This window comes from Sinohyriopsis cumingii, chromosome 18 (genome assembly GCF_028554795.1).
Source record: "Sinohyriopsis cumingii isolate HCF-2022 chromosome 18, ASM2855479v2, whole genome shotgun sequence".
Classification (NCBI taxonomy): Eukaryota; Metazoa; Mollusca; class Bivalvia; order Unionida; family Unionidae; genus Sinohyriopsis; species Sinohyriopsis cumingii.
Genome location: NC_142978.1, coordinates 103,241,115 through 103,265,692, shown reverse-complemented (window position 1 = coordinate 103,265,692; position 24,578 = coordinate 103,241,115). Strand labels below are relative to the sequence as shown.

Sequence of the window (24,578 nt, the reverse complement as noted above, 5' to 3'; positions counted from 1 at the left end):
AACAAGCTAAGGCAGCTTTCAGCAATGTGCGAATTAATGATGTTGACAAAGAAATAAAATCAAATAATTCAAGGATGATTGTCTTAGACATCGCGTACTTCGTGAAGAGATGGACCCAACACATCTTCTTACACTTGCCTGTGCCATGAAACTCTCTGACAGATAATCAATAGAAATAGAAAAATCCGAAAGAGAGAATGTCAATGCCATAACAAAGGAAGGACACCGAGTCGTCCCAGAAACAAGACGCATTTCATGAAGAAAGCTAACAAACAACAATACAGAAACCAAACATGCAGAAATTGTGGTAGCGAATATCTACACAAAGATAGACAGTGTCCTTCAAAAGGGAGACAATGCAATTTTTGCAAGAAGAAAGACCATTTTGCTTAAGTCTGTAGATCAAGACTCAAGGCAGGAAGCAAAGTTAATCCAGTAGAAAGCAAGCAAGAGAGAGGTAGTACTTCTGAGAGCTCAGATGAAGAATTCACCTTTGGCCTGCGAACTCAAAGTCAATACTTTAAAACCAAAACAGTCTCACACAATGGTAGAAGTATCTGTAACAAAAATAGAGGTACTGATTGACACAGGATCAAGCATTGATGTCATGGACGAACATACATTTGCAAAGCTGAAACCTAAGCCTAAACTGCAGAAAACAGACACAAATGTATTTGCCTATGGATCAGAAACGAAATTACATATAGTTGGCAAATTTCAAGCCATGATTGCAGTAAAGTATAGGATCACTACAGCTCCATTCTATGTAACCAAAGGAAATTTTGGAAACCTACTGAGTTATGAAACAAGTATACAGTTACAAATAATTCCAATAATCTGTGCTACAGTAAAGAATAAGTCAGAAGAACTGTGTGAAAAGTACCCAGATATTTTCAAAGGAATTTAAAAACTAAAAGACGTACAGATACACATTCACATTGATGATACTGTAATCCCTGTAACTCAACCCCATCGACGTATTCTGTTTTCATATTCGGAAGAAAGTTGAAAAAGAGTTGGCAAGACATAAAGAATTAGACATTATCGAAAAGGCAGACAGACCAACTCCGTGGGTATCTCCAATTATAGTTGTTCTCTAACCTCAAAACCCTGACGAAATCAGGATTTGCGTTGTTATGCGTTTGCCCAGTGAAGCAATACTTCGCGAGAGACTCATCACACCAACAATAGACGACCTTATAGTAGATCTCAAATGTGTAACCATGTTCTCCAAACTTGACCTACGTTCGGGCTACCATCAACCGGAATCGGACGAAAAATCAAGAAATATTGCTTGTTTGAGGACTTCAGTGTTGGTGACGAAGTCGCTTCAGTGGATGGTGCGGAGGCAGCGCTGATGGAAGCGTTCAAGGAGTTGGAGGTGGCGGCTGTAAGTGACTCAGTATTTAGTTCCATATAGGAGGGTTGTCAGTATAACAGCTCTGTAGACACTGATCTTTGTATCTCTCTTGAGACGGGCGTTCTACCACCCTCGTTTATAGAGTATACCGAAGGCGCTATTTGCCTTGGCCAGTCTGTTGTCTATTTCATTATCTATCTTGGCATCAAAGGAGATCACGCAGCCCAGGTAGGTGAACTGGTGGACTACTTTCAGCTTCGTCTGGTCAATAAAGATGCTTGGTGGCCGCTACTCATCCTTGGGAGCAGGCTGGTGAAGTTCATCAGTTTTCTTTAGCCTGACTTCAATACCAAAGAGCTAGCAAGCTTCTGCAAAGCAGGATGTTACGCGCTGTAAGGAAGCTTCCGTGTGGGTAACAGGGGTGGCGGCGTCTGCAAAGAGAAGTTCTCTAATCAGTTTCTTTCCAAGGTCTTGGTGTGGGCCTGAAGTCGCCTTAAGTTTAAGAGGTTGCCATCACTACGAAATCAGATATAGATACCAACTTCGTCATCAAGGTCTTCTGTTGCATTTTGAAGCTTCGTGCTGAAGAAGATTAAGAACAATGTTTCACGCCATTTACGATATGGAAGGTATGTGATAGGGCATTATTGTTTCTGACCTGACCAAGCTTATTTTCAAGTAACAGGATGATCATAGTAAGGAACTTTGGAGGACAGCCAAGCTTTTCAAGGATTTTCCACAGTCTAGTTCTGCTCACTGTGTCAAATACCTTTGTCAGGACGACACATTTGGTGTACAGTCCTATGTTTTGTTCTCGGAATTTCTCTTGGATCTCAGGACGAAAACCATGTAAGTTGTGCCCCTATTGGTTCTGAAGCCGCAATGACTCTCTGGAGCATGTTCTTCTGCAATGGTGGGCACCAGTCTGTTCAGCAATACTCTAGCAAGGATTTTGCCTGCAATGGAGAGCCGAGTTATCCCACATTAGTTTGAGCAGTAGGACTTTCCCCCTTGTTTTTATACAAGGTGATGATGACTGCATCTCGGAGGTCTTGTGTAAGTTTCCCTCTCTCTCAGCAGCAACGAAGAACTCGCTGAGTTTGGTGTGCAATGCAGGGCCTCCTCTCTTCCATATTTATGGTAGGATACCATCTTTTCCCTCAGCCTTTCCAGTCTTCAGCCATTCTATGGCTTTTACAGTCTTTTGCAGTGTGGATGCCTCATCGAGTTCCATCTTTGGTGGCTCTTGTGGGATGCGGTCAATAGCTGCCTCCTGGACTGTGCGTCTAGTGCTGAAGAGGGTGTGGAAGTGCTCTGACCAGCTGTTCAGGATATATTCCATGTCAGTGAGTAGCATGTGGCCATCTGCACTCCTTAGGGAGCTCTGTATTTGGAAGGAAGAACCATGCACTGCTTTCAACGCTTCATAGAACCCATTGTAGTCACCAGTGTCAGCGTACAGCTGGTTACTTTATGCAAGCTATGTCTACCATTCATTTTGTGTATCTCGGAGTCTGCACTGGAGGAACTGCAGATAAGGCGGAAGGCTGCTTTCTTCTGTGGACAGGATGGTTGGGCGATATGGTCTTGGTACACTGATCTCTTTTTGGCAAACAGTTCTTGGATTTCTTAGTTCATCAAACCAGTCTTTGTTTTTCTTAGTGGTGAATCCAAGGATTTCTTCTGAGATTTGCAGAATGGCAGCCTTGATGTGATTCCACATCTCTTCCGGAGGTAGATCTGGCGGAAAATTAGGCTCCTCAAGTCTAGACTGCGGGCGCTCCTGAAAATCTGTCTCGACGTCTGTAGACAACAGGTTTTTGACCTGGAGCTTCTTTCTCGTGGTGCCTTCTTCTTGTCTGCGCCTGAGCTTGAAGTGGAAGTCGAGCTTGCATCGGACAAGACGATGATCTGTGTGGCACTTTGCACTGGGCATTACTCTGGTATGTAGGACATCTTTTAAGTCCCTCTGGTGAACAATGATTAGTCGATTAGGTGCCAGTGTTTTAATATTTGATATATCAATAAAAATATGTCATCCTGTTCTTCTGCTGCAATACGATGTTTGTGATGGTGAGCTGTAATTCTGCGCAAAATTCAAGAAGCAGGCGAGCATTGTCATTGTAGCCACCCACGCCATGTTTCCCAAGACCGGCTTTCGAGGTTTCTGTTTCTCGGCCCACTCTGGCATTTAAGTCTGCGAGGATGATTATTTTGTCGATCTCTGGGGGACGCTTTTGAGAAATCTGCGCAGGTCAGCGTAGAGTTAATCTTTTTCAGAAGGATCTGCTTGGAGTGTTGGAGCATATACACTGAAGAGTGTGGTGTGTTGTTGGTTCCCTAGCAGGAGACGCATGGACATGATGCGGTCGGTGTGACGAGTGGGAAGGTTTGTTAACTTGGTGGCGATTGAGTACTCGGCCATGAAACCGACTCCTGAAAGTCATTTTTCAGTCTTTGGTTTTCCTGACCAGTACAGGGTGTATCCAGCGCCGAGTTCGCTCAGGCTTCCTTCCTCTGAAAGGTGGACTTCGCTAAGTGCAGCAATGTCAACACCAAAGCGAGAGAATTCTTGTGCGATTAAGGCAGAGCATCGTTCTGGTCTTTTTCCACGATATGAGGCAGGTGAGGCATGCCTTGTTTGTTCTGTTATGTTTCGACCGCGTTGGAAGAAGTCCGTTGGCTGCGCTAGGCCAACTGAGCGGGGGTGGGTGGGAGTAAGGAGACGAGATTTCGTCGGGCAACCTTTTCTAGGCCCCTCTCCATGCGGAGCGAGCAGTGCTGTCCCTAGAAAAGGCTTCTTGGTCACTCAGGCTCCTGCCGGGTTATGGTGTCGTCCCCAGGTCAACATCTGACGGCCAAAGGCCTGAGTGGCCTGCATGTAGGAATGGGACTGCGGCTTCCAGTGGCATCATTCACCTGCCGTTTTCACCTTTTTCTCATCGCTGCAAGGCTTGATAGATTCGTATAGATGTAGGGGTAGACGTAAACAGTAGACACTTCCTTCATTCCTGCGCAATGGAGCTTTTAGATGGAGTGCAGTCTGCGCAAACTGGCCCCGACCTTTAAACATGGGGTTAATCTGCCATGGCCCAGCAGGCCAGGATGGTGACAGCGAGGTCTTCAGTCCGTAGGTTTCATATCGGAGTTTTCCTCTCCTAAGCAGATGGCCAACCATGGCTGAAGAGATCTGCCTTGCAGGCTATTTCGAACGAATGATGGTCGGCCACATCTGCAGTCCACTAATACGTATGGTGCACCCTGGTCCCGAACACTTGACCGTTGATCTGTAGAGACGTTCTGCCCTAGCCGGTGTCTTCACTGTAGAATTTCATACTTGAGAATCAGTGTTAACATCACCCCCTTAACGTCGTTTGGCCTGCCAGCTGAATCGGTATACCCGGTATGCCGGGAATGCTTCCTTCTTGGAGGCAGACATGAGCGATTTGCGAGATGGATGAGGGCCAGTGCGTCGGTCCACTCAGAGAACGCATCTGCCAGACAACAAAGGTACTTCCTCTATCTAGAGCCCCCTATATCCTACAGCTGAAACAGCAACTTAAAGATCTGAGATGAGGCTGAAATACAGGGTGCTACATGTAGGTCTGACAAGCAAGTCAGTTATAGTTTGTATGCTATAGAATGAACATGTGTTTGTAGAAACAGGTCTTTCCATCTCTCATTACAAAACCCAAACATTACACCATCTACACATGGGAAGGTACTGGCAAGCTTTCTCACATACCCATATTATATGAGCCTGATACTCTTAACTCATGTGGGCAAAGGTGAGATGTAAGTGATCTGTAAGATCAAGTGCATTAGAACACTCGGCCACCCAGGGCTCATTATATTTAGTAACATTATATTAATAAGCATTCGGAAAAGCATTTTCTTTCACCATACTAGAAATATGTTTCTATTCCAATTCCATTTATATTTTTGACAAGATTACATCGTACGGCAACATGTTGGCATCACATTCACTTATACTATCAATGTGTTGTACAAGTTCCACAGCCACATTTAAATTATAAGATTAATTTTGCACTTGCTTTAAGAGACTAAATTGTAATTTTACCCATTTGTTTCAAATAAATGATGTCAATATACATTGAATGCATAGGGTCATTCATTGTGTCTCACACCTATCACTTGTAATTCATGTTTTGATATCGTAATAGTAAACTCAGGCTGTGGTTAATTCATGGTGGAATCAAGAGCGTACAGGTATGATTGAAAAACATCAATTGCCATCTTCATTATACACAAGAGGGGTAACTCCTATAGGTAGATCCTATCAGATTAACTTACCATGGAAAGAGTTGTATGCCAACAGTTAGATTTACTACCCTTTGTGCCGTCGTTAGGATTAATCTTTCAGATTAATCTTCTATGTTATGGTTATTAAAAAGAAAACTACTTGACACATATTAGGCACACAAAAATGTACAATATACCAGTCTCTAGCTTGGTCTGCAGTTTAATAATTACCGCCACTTTAGATACACATGATCATTACAATTTTTAGGATTCAATTCTGCCATACAGTGGTGGCCTACTAAATGGCAGATACTGATTGCATCAAATATAGCCGATATACTTGCTTATAAGACCAGTCCAACTACAAACTGCAGAGACCTAGAACTGCCGTCGCGTAATACGATGGCAGATCTGGGTCTATGATGTTTGTTAGGAGTAATCATTAAATCTAACAACATGGACTTTGATCTCATGGTGAATTGTGCTATGATAGACCAGGATAGTTGTTGTTTGGAATTCGACTCGACTTATGAGTGTGTATATATGATAATTACAACCGTCTTTACATAAATAATACCTTTATCTATTAAAGCTGAATACCGATGTGAAAGCCAGCCTTTATGTATTTTGATAAAAGCATAGACATTAGTATAACATAATAAGTTTCTCTCTACCTGATATGATTTTCATCCCATTCTACACCATACTTGTGAAAGCTGTCACCATATGTTCCACTTGCAGCAGTTCTAAAAGGAAAATAAAGAGAAAAATTTATTAGTGTCAGCTTTTAAATAAACTGCTGGATAATTAGTGAAATATGCTTTTCTCCTGCATTACTTTCCATATTTAATTTCCTGTCATTATTCCAAATGGCTCCATTTAGATTCAGTTCCATAATTACTGTCAGTTTATATTTACAGCAGGTTATAGCAAATGCAATATAATTAAGTAAAACTATAAAGCGCTTATCTATCATATAAAGTCGCGTTTTTTAACAATACTGACAAGGTCTTTTCTAACAGGAATAAAATTAAGACATGCATCTGTGGTTCTCTTTAGGTAAATGTAGGGTGGGGGATATAAAAATAAATTAATTCTTGTTCTGATGGACTAACCAAACTCATTGTTAGCGTTACAACAAACATAAACATTATTTTTCACACCTAACTGATGACGTGGCAGATGAGTGCTCAAATTTTAAAATTTCATTTCATTTCTAACTCTGTTTGTTCTTTACATTCCACTCCAGGTTTAGGGTGGCGGTGTTTTTCTTGTGTTTCTTTTTGGTTCATACATTAAAGCTATGTACATACTTTTCACCATGAGCCGTTTCATATCTGTTGTGCCAGTAATTGGGGCCAAAATGAAGTGTACTTCCCATGTTGTTCACCCCTTGTGGTTGTCCTTTTTCATCCGTATAATCTAAGTTACCTGGAAGAGGAAACTACAGCTCAGTGTATATGAAGACTCCTTATCCATAATAGGTCTTGTCCAGTGTATTGACCCTCATTCAAGTGTTACATTTCCTTCATGTTTTATACAAGTACAAAAAGAAGTTATTGAAAGACTCTATAATTGTTCTGTCCATTGCATTATTAAAATGAAAGCACAAGATACGGCTGTCATTACTAATATTATTAGTTTTCAAAAAATGAAACTACTCTTGAAAAACGTTCACTATACTGAGACATAACTTGACAGAAATCATCTTTGAAAGAGGGCGTTTCAAATTTCTGCTAATGATGATGACCTATGATCAAATTAGGCCACTTTACTGGCAATAGAAAAATTTGAAACGACGTCTCCAAAACCACTCCTTAGAGTTTGACCAATGGGAGTATTGTTACAAGCCAGGGGTATTTGCTTGACCGAGCGGTGTCAGACCCTGGCGCGATTCCGGCTAGAAGTCACAAGTTTACCCCAAATTTCCACAGGAATCTATAAAACTTCATTTGTAAATTAGAAAGCCTGACATATCCATTATATACATAAATTTTACTATAATCAGTGCAAGACCACAAATCTCACAACTTGCCAAAGATACGTCAACCGCACATCTGCATTGTTTCTCTTCATCAACTTTCCGTACCGTCAGCAGTTCACGACATAGAAACTATACAACTATCTCCTAACACAGGAAAACTATTTAACTACACCACCGTAGGCCAGCCAACTCATTATTTCGAGGCACATTTCGCCAGTAAAGCTGCATCACTTTTGCCATCATAGCTACATAAACGGTATCTGCCGAGTCCCTTTTTATTGATTCCATTGCGTAATTTACCTGTATCCTACCGTAAATACAGCCACTGCAGTCACACACCAATGTACATCACTCGATTTTAAAAGGGACTATGGTACAACAGGGACACTCGTGCGTTTTTGACCAAAATTTACTAAATGTGAACCATGGCATCATGTAAACTCATTAACACTTCACTCCGTGACGTTTGCTCCTAGTAAATGGCTAATTATTTCGGGATAAGGAATATTTCCATCGCACCTAATTCCAATAATCAGACAAGTAATCACAAAAATCCTAGTATTTCTTGAAACGGAGCGCTGTTACCAAATGTGCACACTCCAAACTTATTACAGTATGAAAAATACTGACCGCCTTCAATTATGGGAGTCGTTATCACTGAATCTAGAAAACAAAAACACAATATTTAACCAAATTTTGCTGAGGGATTGTGATATGATGCCGCAGTATGTTTGTGCAGACGATGCCAGTCCGTCTTTAAACTAAGTTGCTATTACTTAGAAGTTTTAATTTTAAAAAAAATCTTCTCAAAGGAGCTCAGTAAAATGTTACCAAATTTAACTTAAGCCAATCGAAAGTGAAGACTTTTTAAGCTTGTGCAAATGGTACCAATCTGACATCAAACGTTGTTGTTATTGTGAATATTGCAATTTTTATATAGCTGCTCAAAACTGATCAACCTAATTCTTCAAATGTTCTCCTCCGAATACGTTCTCCAATCACATTACATTTAATATTAGCCTGCTACCTCGATAATCCGGCCCTAATAATAGACGAAAATCATCTTATCATGTCTGTTTTAAATAGACAAAGGGCAATAACTTTACAGCACCTTCGTAGATAGGCCTTTTAAGTTTGCTTTTTTTGATTCGGATGTGCTGTCAAACATGGTTCTCAAAAATCGTTCAAATTTTGCATTGAAAATCCATCTTGATTTGAAGGCATTTAACAGCACAACAATGTCTACGACACCAATCAACAGAAGTCGATGAAAGATAGACTGAAACTAGACATCTAGTCTATGTTTATTTATTAATTTAGTTTTGCAAAGTGCTCTCGCACTTTGCGTTTAAATAGATGAAAAGCCAGGTAAGTTATTTCAGGTTCGCATGGACCTCTCAGTATAAGTTTTTCGTGCTATTACAATTTAAGAGAATGGAGACTGGTGTGGTTCAGATAAAGTATTTCATCATGCCGAGACACCGACCTTTATACTGAGCTATGGCATATTTTATTCGTGTGTGACACTCTCAAAAGATGAGGAATGCTTTCTACAGGATTCAAAGGATACTAAGGTGACATTGCAAGTTCAATGTTTATTTAATCATACTTTACTCCGTCTTTCCAACGGTCCATGTCTTTACTAATCTTGTCAGATTACCTATTTTTAATTTGTTTTCAATTATATGTTGAAAATCGAGTACACGCTGCTTGAATGGTTGTAGCTTAACGAATTTAGATGTGAAATTTGTTATGTGGAGATGAGTGTTCAAGATGTTAGAGCCAACCTAGATTAAATAGACAGCCAGTATTGAGTAGGAGCATGCTTTTGTTTAAGAAACTAAATCATGAACTTTTAAATGAGTATCCCTTAATTAAAATATAAGAAATTGTTATATTGTTTGATGCCATGAATTCGTCTCGGTTGTCTTGGTTTTTGTTATCCTGTATTTTGATACAAGTAAATCAAAAAAGTTGTACGTTCTCGATCACGATTTAACGTCATTGCATTTAAAAGCCGTGAGAGTCGGATCGTACTTACCTCTGCTTTCGACAATGTCTATTTCTCCCGAGGCTGGCCATTGACCGTATGCGTTTCTGTAGGGGAGCATCCAGATAGCTGCAAAGTACATACATTCATATACGTTAAGCAAGGTGTGAATCTTGTTCGGCTTCTGTTTTGAGTTAAAGCCAAAACTTAGTAATGTGTACAAGATGGAAACGTTTGAAAGGGAAATGAATTATTAATTGGTTGCATGGTATGGACACTGTAAACATGAGAGTCCATGTTGTGCCCAGGCAATTGGAAAAAAGAGGCTTGTATATATACAGATCACAGCGACCAGCTTGACCCAATTATAAAGCATCTAGCGATGATACTAAATATTTTAAACAGAATACGTGACAGATGCAAATATTTCCTGAAAGATTATAATTAGAACATAACTTTTGCTCATTAATAGGCGGTTAATTGGTCTTTGATATTGTTGAGAGAGATAAGCATAGTCTCATTTTGTTCACTATATACGTATACATTCCTCTTAACAGAGAGTCAGCACCTATAGCCAGGGTCGCGAATTCGATATCGGCATAGGCGAGACCGGAGACCGGATCTGCTGTCTCTTTTCCATAATGCAAGGCACTTTTCTCCCATTTTCCTCTGCTTGATGTAGTTAATAATACGTTTAAAATGCCTTTAAAGCCAAAAGAAAATATATTACAGACCCATAAACTAGTTAGGTAATTGAGTAAATATATTAAAATTTGATTCCCTGACATTCTAAACAAGTGGTGAGTGGTTGCAATTAACGTGTGTGATATTTATCAGAAATGGACTACACATGCACCTCGACTTCATCGTTTCTATCTGTAACGTGCTCAGATGTAAAGAGGAAGTACATAATTGACTGATAAATATTTGCAAAGATATGCTTTGCGAAATTTTCATATGATAAACTGTGATCATGTACTATTTTAACTGCTAAATCTCTATATCAGACAGGTTCAACTGCAAGCCCGCTGGTCATATTTGGCCCACGGATCAATTTGTTTGCAATTCACGCTCATATAAAAATGCAGTTCTATAGATATAGTATAATTTCTATAACATATATAATGCATGGCCCACAGTTCTATAGATATAGTATAATTTCTATAACATATATAATGCATGGCCCACAGTTCTATAGATATAGTATAATTTCTATAACATATATAATGCATGGCCCACAAACTTGACATTTTCGGTCCATGTGGCCCACAGTGTTGAAGATGTTAGACCACCCTACTATATCCCTACTATATTTGATTGCTTAACATGTTGTCTACAAAATATTTAGTTTTCATAAGGCAGTGTGTCCTAACATTGTGCGAATTGTATATTTTAACTTAGTATTAAAATGAAGGTTTAATAGCAATTATCAGTGAACAAATGTCATAGATAACTCCTGCAAGATCTGCACTTGTATAAATGTCATATATAACTCCTGTAAGAGTCTTGTACAAATGTCATCGATAACTCCTGTACTAGTCTTACTTGTACAAATATCATAGATAACGCCTGTACGAGTCTTACTTGTATAAATGTCATGTATAACTTGTACGATGTCACAGTTATAGCATTTTAATACTACTGTGACCTAAACCCTCGTACGAGTTTTAATTTTATAAACAAGTTCAGAATATTAGCGCACTGTACAACAACAAAGTCCTTTATTAGTAAACAGTACATCAGTGCATCTCCTGAAAGTTCAACCCTATGTACCTTTACACACTTTCTCGGTCTAATTATCCAATTATTAAACGTCATTCACCTTTTTAGAGTATTGTACCTACCTTGAAAAGCTGCACAACCAGATAGCGATTTTTCAAGTCGTCTGCCCAGCAGCGAACTTTTTATGTCTGGATTGAGCCAAAAAGCAATAGGAGCTTAATCAGGTATGTTGTTGTTCTTGTTGGGTTTAACGCCATTTTTCAGCACAAGATAGGCTATACATGGCGGCCAGTATTAATAGTGGAGGAAGAACCCGGGAAAATCCCGGAAAGAACCACCGACCCACATGAAGCTACTGGCAAGCTTTCTCACATACCCACATTAGCCGAGTCCGAGACTCGAACCCACGCAGACTGGGGTGAGATGACAGTGATCCGTAACGAAGAGCGCTTTAGACCACTCGACCACTCGGGGCCCCCAAATCAGGTATGTATGGAGGATGTAGCAAAGATTGAATGTTGTGCTCTTACAGAAGCCTGTCACGAAGGCTGATTGATTCACGGTTTGTTGTCAATGAGTAACTGGATGCCTCGGAGTTCAATGCGTACAGCATTGCCACCACTTTGTTGACTTGAAAATGTTCAGTAACACTGGCAGTGTCAGGCACACGTCACTGGACAACCGAGTATTTTGCATAAAAAATTAATGAGTACAAAATTCTCGACAGTTCGACAATGTCGAATGATTTGTAATCTCTGTTTATTTTGTCCAGGCCAAAAATTATTAATTAATTTCTTAAAAAGAACTGCTTGCTTCATCGCACGTAGCATTCTAATTCAAACATCTCTTGTTACTCTTTACATGTCCGACTAGCAGTTGTTTGGAGATTTGAACAGGAGTCTATTTTTTATCAGCCGTCAGCAAAATGCGGAACCCATTTTGCACAATCATTTCCGAGTTCAGATGATTTTTTCATAATGTTAAAAACAGTTATCCAATCAGTGATAATATAACTATTTTCCACAATATATCGAGCATCGTCATCGACCTTTCCCATCACAGTACACTCTTCCCACTAAAACTTGTACCAACCTCCACCAATTCCCGACAATCTTTTAACGTTGAAACCACTTTAAAATTGGAGGATATGACAAAGACATCCGTAAACCTTATTCAAAGCGACTTTAATGTCCGTCAGAGAGTACTGTAAGATAGCCAGCATTTTACAGTACGCTTTTTGCACAGTATTTTTATGTCACTCTCATTTACCTATGCTCCGTCACATGCTTGTATCCGCAAGTGTTTGGAGTACTGCACATGCAGTTGCATATCATTGTTCCTTAACGTTTCTATATCTCAATCAACAAAAAATTTACTGAAAGGTTCAAAGAAACAAAAAGGTTTTAACAAAAACCTCGACCTTTTCAAATTTTCATTGCACCCATATATCTATTCGGTCAAAAGAATACGAGCTAATAACAAAAGTACAAAAATTCAGCCCTATATCATCAATTTTATGTTTTAAATATATATCAAGATTTTAAAGTGGCCTTTAACAGGCAAATCGTTTCTAAACGAATGATTTCGTAGCTCATCTTTCTGTAAATTATGCAAATACCCATAATTAAAAGGATAAGACAATGACAATTAAATTAATGCAAAATTGTGGAACACACACTTCTTATTTCGACAAACTTTATTTCATAAAATTCATTCTATTTATCTTATTTGTGTGCAATTCTTAGATTGTATAAATTCCTTTTAAGCTATAAAATAAATTATATTTTAATTATTCATAATGCAAAGTTTGTGCTAAAATGTTTGTCAATTAAAGCTTGTTAGTTGAGTGATCAATTATTATCAGAACAAATACTACTTCCGGGAAAAATTGGAACTTTTCATACTTTTTGAATAGTGTTGTCTCTTTGAATTTCAAACTAATTGTTTTTTACCCTTTAAATGACCTTGTATTACTGAAAACTTGAATTTAAGCAAAAGCCCTATAAGTGTTTCCTAGGGAATATACAAGATTATAACTGAATAAAATACATGACTTTATTTGAAATAAAAATTTAGTTTATTTATTATGCAAAAGTAATGAATAACTAAATAAAATATGATAAAATATCAAAGAATTACATTACCAGTAGTTAACAAAGTAATACATGAAGGAAGCTAACCCTGCACAAGTCAAAACTATTCTTTGAAAACTTTCGTCAGTCCTTAAAAAAACTCGTGTGTGAGTTCTTGAAAATAACAACACAGGACTAATTGAAACATTGATGATATCATTAATGTGAAGTCGTGATAGAAGTGTAAAATAAATGTGCATAATAAAATGTGGAATATACGTTCGGACAACATTACGTGTGAACCAGAAGGTTATAAAGATATAAGTGTTCGAATTTGCAACATGAAGTTGAACTTGCGAGTTCTAAAGGAATAGTGTTACGCAGATTTGGACCATATTCAGCAAGAGCTTTATCGAAATAGTGTGAGTTAGATCCTGGAATAAATATAGGATGGTTTGAAATGGATCGAACATCACGATCATGTATTAGGGGTTGGGTGAGGTGTAATATTAAGACGCATGACCATTGGTCACCTTGTGCATCATTCAGCCTTTTCGAAATGCGACACGTTCAAAATGGTAATCAATTTACCTCTAAAACAATTCCGAAGATAGCTGAAATGAATATACGTTATTCGTTAAACTCGTTCTTGCAACTAAGTCAGCTTGAGCAATACTTCGATTGCCCCAAACGGTGCATTCACAATCTATGATTGGTAGGATATATATTTTGTAACATTTGTTTAAGAATACTTTCAGACAAATAATTGGAAAGTAATTAATATGAATGCAATTAGTGTACTTCTTATAAGACAATCTTTTAATAATTTGGGTGCCCTGATAAAGATTGTTCTCAATGAAAATAAATACAAATTGTCGAGTGTATACTGCAGTGAATTCAAAGTCACTGAGCCTGCTTTTGAGTACTTGATTTTTTGACAGTTTCTGAGTAGAGTCAATAGTCATACAAAATATTTTTGACAGATTTTCGTAGAACAACACCCTTTAAGAATTGAAATGATGAGTGGTTTCCATTAATAACACGTATTATCCAATTTTTGTTAGGTAATACATTAATCAAATGCATGGGATAGGACATAGATACCCATTACACAAGAAATATTAGCCTGAGATAGAGTTAAATGTAAGAAAGTGTCATTAAATAATGTCACCTGGCCAGAGCCAATCACCGGTGGACAGCTTAGCATCGACCTCGACCTTGCCGTATTTGAAGCGGAAGCCACGTGTACTGCGAAGCCTGGCCGATTGGATGGGGTTGATGATGTTGGTCGGGTTCCCATCTCTTCTGCAACCGTAAAACGCGTTTCCTGTGCAGACATCACCAGGCTGGGATCCTACAAGTGATGAAAATCAATTCTACTTATTTTGGACGAAAATTATCAAATCGCTGTATATCTTAATAGGGATTTGATATCAAGTATATATTGTTACAGTACATCGGAAATGGATCATTACTTTTTTATAATTGCAATTCCATCCACATGTTGCAATATTTGCTTTCCTTCATTAAAATTATATCTTCTTTATGTTAGATGTTTTTTTTTCCTGAAAGAAAAATGAAAGATATCTATAATAATGCAAGACCTTTATTTACAGTAAAACTATTTCGAGTGTTGTTGAAAAATACGACCCTAAAAGACCTTTGAAATTATTTTTCAAAGTATTTAGAATTAGAAGAATTAAAAGAAAGACCTTGTCTAGCGCAAATCGAGCCCTTGCTACAACAAGAATTGATTAAATATTCTGACTGACATCATATACCTAGAAAATATAATTTGTAAATTTGGGAATACTTCAGTCTCATTCAGATGAACGAAAATATCGAAATTTGACTCATGACCATCAGATGGGAACTGTTTTGACTCATTAATTTGACTCATGACCATCCGATTGGTATTGCTTTAACTCATTAATCTGACTCACGACCGTCCGATGGGTATTGCTTTAACTCATTAATTTGACTCATGACCATCCAATTGGTATTGCTTTAACTCATTAATTTGACTCATGACCATCCGATGGGTATTGCTTTAACTCATTAATTTGACTCATGACCATCCGATGGGTATTGCTTTAACTCATTAATCTGACTCATGACCATCAGATGGGTATTGATTTAACTCATTAATTTGACTCATGACCATCAGATGAGTACTGCTTTGACTCATCAGTCTATAAAGTATTTCCATACTGTGTCTGAGAATACGGACGAGACTGTATTTTATTCAAAATATACAATATACATTATTTTTATTAATTCACTCTAGTTTGTGCTACTTGTATTTTTATTCCCACAACAGACATAAAACATGCCTTTATAACAAATAATTGTTTGATTTTGTAAGCCCAATCAGAAATTTGTATCATGTTTGCAGGTATTATAAGATTATAAGAAAAAGATATTTACCCCATAATTCCAAAGACCCATGTGTAAGGAACTCTTCTCCGAAGTGCGCAGAGGTCAGAGTCTGAAACAGAATACAGTTATTTTTCGCCATCAGGTGTAACAACAATAATTCTCCTTGATATTTATTACATTTCTTACATGCATTGAAAACTACCTTTATTAATTTAGTGTCAATAGTATTCAAGCAAATTCGAAATTTAAAACTTACTCTTTTGTAAACTATGAACTTAATGCTGAAATCTATGTAATGTTATTATCCAAATATATAAAGTATCAGTGCTATTTTGTAAATTATTTATATATTTTCTTAAACTGTTTCATACTATACCATTTAATAAACCAATATTAAATTATCCTAAATTATATATATATATATATATATATATATATATATATATATATATATATATATATATATATATATATATATATATATATATATATATATATATATATGTGTGTGTGTGTGTGTGTGTGTGTGTGTGTGTGTGTGCGTGCGTGTGTGTTAGTGTACGTGCATGTGTGCGTGTGTGTGTGTGTGTGTGTGTGTGTGTTAAGTACAGCAGTAATTAGCATGTATCATTTATGTACCGGTTTAATGTACAAAACTCCATCTCGAACATAACTGTTACTTCTGTTGTTTGTGTAGTATTGGAACTCCCAGTTCTGCAAAAGTAGAAAAGAACAAGGCTGATTCTATCAAGGGACACTACTATTATTACTCACAGTATATGGAAGTATATACATTAAGATATGTAAAAGTTGTAAAATATATCGCATGATTAATGTTGAAATGAATAAACTTAAAGTTAACACACACAAAAAATTGACGATATTTTTCTTAAAACTTTTAAGCTTTAAGAGTATCAACATAAGATGAAGAGTTTCAATACACCTCCAACATGAAGAGTATCAAAGTTCTTCCAAGATGAAGAGTATCAGTTTATTTCCATGATGAAGAGTATCAATGTTCTTCCAAGATTAAGAGTATCAGTTTATTTCCAAGATGAAGAGTGTTAATGTACTTCCACGATGAAGGCTTTTAATACACCTCCAAGATGAGGATCATCAATGTACTTCTAAGATGAAGAGTATTAATGTACTTCCATGATGAAGAGTATCAATGTACTTTCACGATGAAGGCTTTTAATATACCTCCAAGATGAGGATCATCAATGTACTTCCATGATGAAGAGTATTAATGTGCTTCCACGATGAAGGCTTTTAACATACCTCCAAGATGAGGATCATCAATGTACTTCCATGATGAAGAGTATTAATGTACTTCCACGATGAAGGCTTTTAATATACCTCCAAGATGAGAATCATCAATGTACTTCCATGATGAAGAGTATTAATGTACTTCCATGATGAAGAGTATCAATGTACTTCCACGATGAAGGCTTTTAATATGCCTCCAAGATGAGAATCATCAATGTACTTCCATGATGAAGAGTATTAATGTACTTCCATGATGAAGAGTATAAATGTACTTCCACGATGAAGGCTTTTAATATACCTCCAAGATGAGGATCATCAATGTACTTCCAAGATGAAGAGTATTAATGTACTTCCATGATGAAGAGTATCAATGTACTTTCACGATGAAGGCTTTTAATATACCTCCAAGATGAAGAGTATTAATGTACTTCCATGATGAAGAGTATCAATGTACTTCCACGATGAAGGCTTTTAATATACCTCCAAGATGAGGATCATCAATGTACTTCCATGATGAAGAGTATTAATGTACTTCCATGATGAAGAGTATTAATGTACTTCCACGATGAAGGCTTTTAATATACCTCCAAGATGAGGATCATCAATGTACTTCCATGATGAAGAGTATCAATGTACTTCCACGATGAAGGCTTTTAATATACCTCCAAGATGAGGATCATCAATGTACTTCCATGATGAAGAGTATTAATGTACTTCCATGATGAAGAGTATTAATGTACTTCCACGATGAAGGCTTTTAATATACCTCCAAGATGAGAATCATCAATGTACTTCCATGATGAAGAGTATCAATGTACTTCCACGATGAAGGCTTTTAATATACCTCCAAGATGAGGATCATCAATGTACTTCCATGATGAAGAGTATTAATGTGCTTCCACGATGAAGGCTTTTAACATACCTCCAAGATGAGGATCATCAATGTACTTCCATGATGAAGAGTATTAATGTACTTCCATGATGAAGAGTATCAATGTACTTCCACGATGAAGGCTTTTAATATACCTCCAAGATGAGAATCATCAATGTACTTCCATGATGAAGAGTATTAATGTACTTCCATGATGAAGAGTATCAATGTACTTCCACGATGAAGGCTTTTAATATACCTCCAAGATGAGGATCATCAATGTACTTCCAAGATGAAGAGTATTAATGTACTTCCATGATGAAGAGTATCAATGTACTTCCACGATGAAGGCTTTTAATATACCTCCAAGATGAGGATCATCAATGTACTTCCATGATGAAGAGTATTAATGTACTTCCACGATGAAGGCTTTTAACATACCTCCAAGATGAGGATCATCAATGTACTTCCATGATGAAGAGTATTAATGTACTTCCACGATGAAGGCTTTTAATATACCTCCAAGATGAGGATCATCAATGTACTTCCATGATGAAAAGTATTAATGTACTTCCACGATGAAGAGTATCAGTTTATTTCCATGATGAAGAGCATCAATGTACTTCCAAGAAAACGATTAAAACAACAAATATAACTTCACGTAGCGTCGTATTTAAACAACAAACAACAGCCATTTTTTCACACATGGATGAAATTTTAAGGTATTGAGAAAATGTTTCAAACTAAATATAAATTCACAAATGTCTTTCTTCCTCATTAAAACGATTTATTAAAGCAGTTAAATCGATTAGTAAAGAAACTTTCATGAATATTTGGAAACGGTGAGAATCAATATTACTTTCCAAATATAGTTTACTTTTCGCATTATATTCGCTATATACAATTTCTCAGGTGTGATATCATTTGTAATATAAAAGTATCTCGATTTCTATATCACGTTCCAAAATAATTCAATCTATTATTAACGCATAATAGAAATGTCTCTCACTTTCTCTCTCTCTCATCAGTCTGTATGTCTGTATGTCGGTTTCCGTCACATCGCTTGTTAAAATACTTTCCTTTACATAACTGAACAAGTTGCATTAAGTATCAGTATTATTAGTCCATTTGTAAGAAATACGTATTTGTGCCTTCTATACTTTTGTAACGGAGGGGAATTAAATATTATGATAACATATAATCAGACCCCATTTTCATTTTGTGCAAGAAACAATAAAATGTTTGAATCCACAATTAAATAAAACGGTTTTACTAGTTATCCAAAGTAAAGCCAACACTCATTCAGATTGCCACGTGAATTATGCCCAGATTATCATTATCACGTAAATGTATCACTGAATCTGATTGCGTAATCTGATTGCGGTATGAACATTACATTGATTTGGATCTCAATGTGAGTTTTGCTGATTTGGATTGCCATGTAAATTCGTCGCTGATTCTCATTACCAAGTGAATTTAGCACTGACTCTGATTGCCTTGTGAATTTAACACTGACCCTGATTGCCTTTTGAATTTAGCACTAAATCTGATTACCATGTGAATTTAGCACTGACTCTGATTGCCTTGTGAATTTAACACTGACCCTGATTGCCTTTTGAATTTAGCACTAAATCTGATTGCCATGTGAATTTGGCACTGACTCTGATTGCCATGTGAATTTAGCACTGACTCTGATTGCCTTGTGAATTTAGCACTGACTCTGATTGCCTTGTGAATTTAACACTGACCCTGATTGCCTTTTGAATTTAGCACTAAATCTGATTGCCATGTGAATTTAGCACCGACTCTGATTGCCATATGAATTTAACATTGACTCTGATTGCCTTGTGAATTTAGCACAGACTCTGATTGCCTTTGTGAATTAAACACTGACCCTGATTGCCTTTTGAATTTAGCACTGACTGTGATTGCCGTGTGAATTTAACATTGGCTCTGATTGCCGTGTGAATTTAGCACCGACTCTGATTGCCTTGTGAATTTAACACTGACCCTGATTGCCTTTTGAATTTAGCACTGACTCTGTTGCCGTGTAAATTTAGCACTGACTGATTGCCGTGTGAATTTAGCACTGACTCTGATTGCCTTGTGAATTTAGCACTGACTCTGATTGCCATGTGAATTTAGCACTGACTCTGATTGTCATGTGAATGTAGCACTGACTCTGATTGCCATGTGAATTTAGCACTCACTCTGATTGCCATGTGAATTTAGCACAGACTCTGATTGCCGTGTAAATTTAACATCGACTCTGATTGCAATGTTAATTTAAACCTGATTCATGTTGTCGAGTGAATTCAGCCGTTATACTGGGGTTTTTTAATTGCAGACAACCATCTGCTCTTACTTTCATATAACAAAAAATCAATATTAATAAACGATGTATAAAAAGTTCATTAGAATATGTAGTATACACAACTGAAACTAAATAGCTAAAGCACTGACACGTGCCAGAAAATATAAATCACTAGGAATAGTCACTTGTAGTCATCTCTCTCTCTCTCTCTCTCCTACAGTTTCAATCATTCTAATAAATGAAAAACAATGACTAGCTTTGGACTTACCCCGCCTCCACCGGCAGTAATTTCGTGTTCCCAGACCTCATGGTTAAGAGTGTCAAAGTCGTCAGAGAATATTAGACAAGGGTAGCTCGTGCAAGTGGGATGCTGGTTTCCTCCCGAACATTGCATAGTTGACGTCCCTGTGCACTGCGCTGCAGTTTGGCAAATAAGAGAGATCACAGACAATCCCCTTAGATGAATGTGTTTGGAGTTAAAGAGGGTTTGGAACGTACAAGTACTTGTAACTAAACTGGGACCATTAACAGATACTTTAAAATAGAGTTTTAATATTAGCGTCTCAAATACTGTATGATTAATTATATATATATATATATATATATATATATATATATATATATATATATATATATATATATATAAAGAGAGAGAGAGAGAGAGAGAGAAAGCATAGCATACTCATGTAGACGTCATTAAAGACAAATTATGTGCATTTACATAGAAATAAATAATATTTACTGCAAACATTTAAAATAGAAAATGATTCAACATTTTTACCTGAACTTGTGGAGGCGGTGTTGGTGTTGGTGTTGGTATTGGAAGACGATGCTTGATCACTGGTCTGATTGGCGACTACAGGTGTTTGTGTTGTAGCTTTGGTATGATCGACAATACGAGCATGTGTAGTCGTCGCCATTGTCGTTGTTTTTCTTGTTGTGTGTTCTTCTGTAATTTGGATGATAATTTTTATAACCATGAAATATGTGTATGTAAAGGTCAAAATTGAGAGTAGAGATAAAACAATCTACGGAAATTGAAAGTTCGTGAGGACCATTCGGTCTGGTACGAAGAATTATCAGTCTAACATAATTTGACACTATTGATCCAAATCCTTATCTAGACACTCTCACGAAAGCACATTATCATGACCAAATATATTAAGGTCTCAATATATATTCTATATTATATACTAAAACTAATCACTGAAACAATCCATGTAAAGATTATATTGAATTTCGTGTACATTCAGTAATAAGGTCCAATCACCCGTGTAAAGATTATATTGAATTTCGTGTACATTCAGTAACAAGGTCCAATCACCCGTGTAAAGATTATATTGAATTTCGTGTACATTCAGTAATAACGTCCAATCACCCATGTAAAGATTATATTGAATTTCGTGTAAATTCAATAATAAGGTCCAATCACCCATGTAAAGATTATATTGAATTTCGTGTACATGCAGTAATAAGGTCCAATCACCCATGTAAAGATTATATTGAATTTTGTGTACATTTAATAACAAGGTCCAATCACCCGTGTAAAGATTATATTGAATTTTGTGTACATTCAGAAATACGGTCCAATCACCCATGTAAAGATTATATTGAATTTCGTGTACATTTAATAACAAGGTCCAATCACCCATGTAAAGATTACATTGAATTTCGTGTACATTTAATAACAAGGTCCAATCACCCGTGTAAAGATTATATTGAATTTTGTGTACATTCAGTAATAAGGTCCAATCACCCATGTAAAGATTGTATTGAATTTTGTGTACATTTAATAACAAGGTCCAATCACCCATGTAAAGATTACATTGAGTTTCGTGTACATTTAATAACAAGGTCCAATCACCCGTGTAAAGATTACATTGAATTTTGTGTACATTTAATAACAAGGTCCAATTACCCATGTAAAGATTATATTGAATTTTGTGTACATTCAGTAATAAGGTCAAATCACCCGTGTAAAGATTATATTGAATTTCGTGTACATTCAGTAATAAGGTCCAATCACCCATGTAAAGATTACATTGAATTTTGTGTACATGCAGTAATAAGGTCCAATCACCCATGTAAAGATTACATTGAATGTTGTGTACATTCAGTAATAAGGTCCAATCACCCGTGTAAAGATTATATTGAATTTTGTGTACATTCAGTAATAAGGTCCAATCACCCATGTAAAGATTATATTGAATTTCGTGTACATTCAGCAATAAGGTCCAATCACCCATGTAAAGATTATATTGAATTTCGTGTACATTTAATAACAAGGTCCAATTACCCATGTAAAGATTATATTGAATTTCGTGTACATTCAGTAATAAGGTCCAATCACCCATGTAAAGATTATATTGAATTTCGTGTACATTCAGCAATAAGGTCCAATCACCCATGTAAAGATTATATTGAATCTCGTGTACCTTCAATAATAAGGTCCAACCACAAAAGCAGAAATGTAAGCTTTTGTTTTCGATAACTGCTACCATTTCATGTTAAACGTATAGAATCTATTGAATTATTTTAATGGATGAAATTATTAGTGATTAACTTTGTGCTATTGCAATAGATTTTGTTTCCTTCCATATGCCTCGTAGAATCTGATCATATGGTCTATTTGTGTCACGTTATACACTAAATTCGTAATAAATAATATATAGGTCGATTACAATTACTCGAAAGGAGAAAATTTTCGTTCTGGAGATGAGATCATGATAAACGTATGCTTCATTGAGTATGCTTGATTTATTTGCTTATCCTATATTTGTCAACGTGCAAGTACTTGTACCACATCAAAAGAGCTAGTTTCATTGTCATGTTTTTTGTCGGAATTTATCCACATTTTAAAGTAAACCAACTACTTTCACCAAAAACAACAGGGTAATGGTTCGTATGCGCAAATCACAGATTAAAATATCTACTTCACTTATATTGAAGAGAAAGGGCTCGCTCCCTGTCAATGAAACGCTAATGTTGAAGCTTTATCGGTCTTACCCTGGGCTGTCCATGTTTGATCTATTTGCTGTAGACCCTGACCGTCCTTTACCATCAAGTACCAATAACTTACAGTGTCTCCCGGGTGAACCGTTACGCCGCTGTTCTCATGGACCCATTCGTTTCCTGAAGAATTGGGATAGAACGCAAATAGCTTTATGTTTACAGGAAGAAGTAGTTCTTTAGATTGATATCAGGAAAGTCAAATAAATAGTATTCAAGTGCATTTGATTTGCAGACATTTAAACAAATCCCAATGATGATTTGTAAAAGCATCCCTATAAAATCGGTCTCTGCTTTGATATATGCTGATAATAAGACAAATTGCAATCTCATTCATCTGAAATCCATTCAAAATCAGAATCAACATTCAAAGTCTCTTAAAATTTGCATTATGCCTAATGCTAAAATAACAAAATGTATGTAATCAAATAAAATCATGAAATGCTCATGAGAATGTATTATACTTTTGGCAAATGAGCATGCCTAAAGTAAAAGCAAGATGCGTGAACTCTTCAAATACAAAAATTGAACTAACACACTAAAATAGATAAAATAATCAAAACGAAAACATATAGAGTTTCCCAGTATGATTAAAATGTGCATGTATGTACAGAAATCTAGAGCTGAGATAATGCGGAAATTTTCGTGATACAAACGTCTCCACATGAAGTTACTGAAGGTCTAAATTCCTTAGAATTTGGCACAGGTTATTCCCTTCCCCCTACTATTTTGTGACTACATATAAGTCGTCAAAAGTTAGGCAACCTGAAATACTCCTCTCCCTCTCTTTGGTTTGGTTAATAGAGGGGTTTTTTTTACTGTACCTTTTCTATAGAACATGTGTTTACTATGGCCTTTTGATGACCATTATAAACATTACTTTGAAAATTGATCATACGAGTGTATTGCAGTGTAATACCTGTTTTGGCGTTGATATCCACATTAAACTGACCGGCTGCCACCCCAAGTAGTTTTTGATTGATATTGTAATGAATCCCAATTAGACTTATTCCTTGCTGGTCTGAAATCCACAAGGCATAACATGCATCATACAGCAGTATAATATGCTCATTTTTAAAATGAAATCAATTTTTATGAGCAAGACTGCACTCCTAATGGCGTGCAGTATCACTCAGAAATAAAAACAGAAAATCTCGATCATATTTTCCAGTAACAAATGTTCTGACAATTATTTATATTTTCCATGCTGCAAACCTATTTAAATTACATCTATATTTTGGTGTGTAATATAAACAAAATGAGATAACTTTGCTATGTTGCTCTCTCCTGAAGTATGACGTCATTTCTTTGAATGAATGATTTGTCTTACAAGCTGGAATTCGAC

General features: G+C 36.6%; 1 protein-coding gene across 1 annotated transcript in view; it reads right to left on the bottom strand.

Moving 5' to 3' along the window:
* LOC149777622 (beta-1,3-glucan-binding protein-like) overlaps window positions 1-24,578 on the bottom strand; it is a 38,489-nt gene that overhangs the window by 6,631 nt on the left and 7,280 nt on the right. The window contains exons 3-12 of the mRNA XM_089942276.1: window positions 24,153-24,254; window positions 23,231-23,356; window positions 21,006-21,173; window positions 20,493-20,641; window positions 16,410-16,484; window positions 15,819-15,879; window positions 14,563-14,745; window positions 9,649-9,726; window positions 6,937-7,054; window positions 6,298-6,369 (exon numbers count right to left, since the gene is read on the bottom strand). Coding sequence (XP_089798402.1) covers window positions 6,298-6,369; window positions 6,937-7,054; window positions 9,649-9,726; window positions 14,563-14,745; window positions 15,819-15,879; window positions 16,410-16,484; window positions 20,493-20,641; window positions 21,006-21,173; window positions 23,231-23,356; window positions 24,153-24,254 — 1,132 coding nt within the window. The remainder of the gene's footprint in view (window positions 1-6,297; window positions 6,370-6,936; window positions 7,055-9,648; window positions 9,727-14,562; window positions 14,746-15,818; window positions 15,880-16,409; window positions 16,485-20,492; window positions 20,642-21,005; window positions 21,174-23,230; window positions 23,357-24,152; window positions 24,255-24,578) is intronic.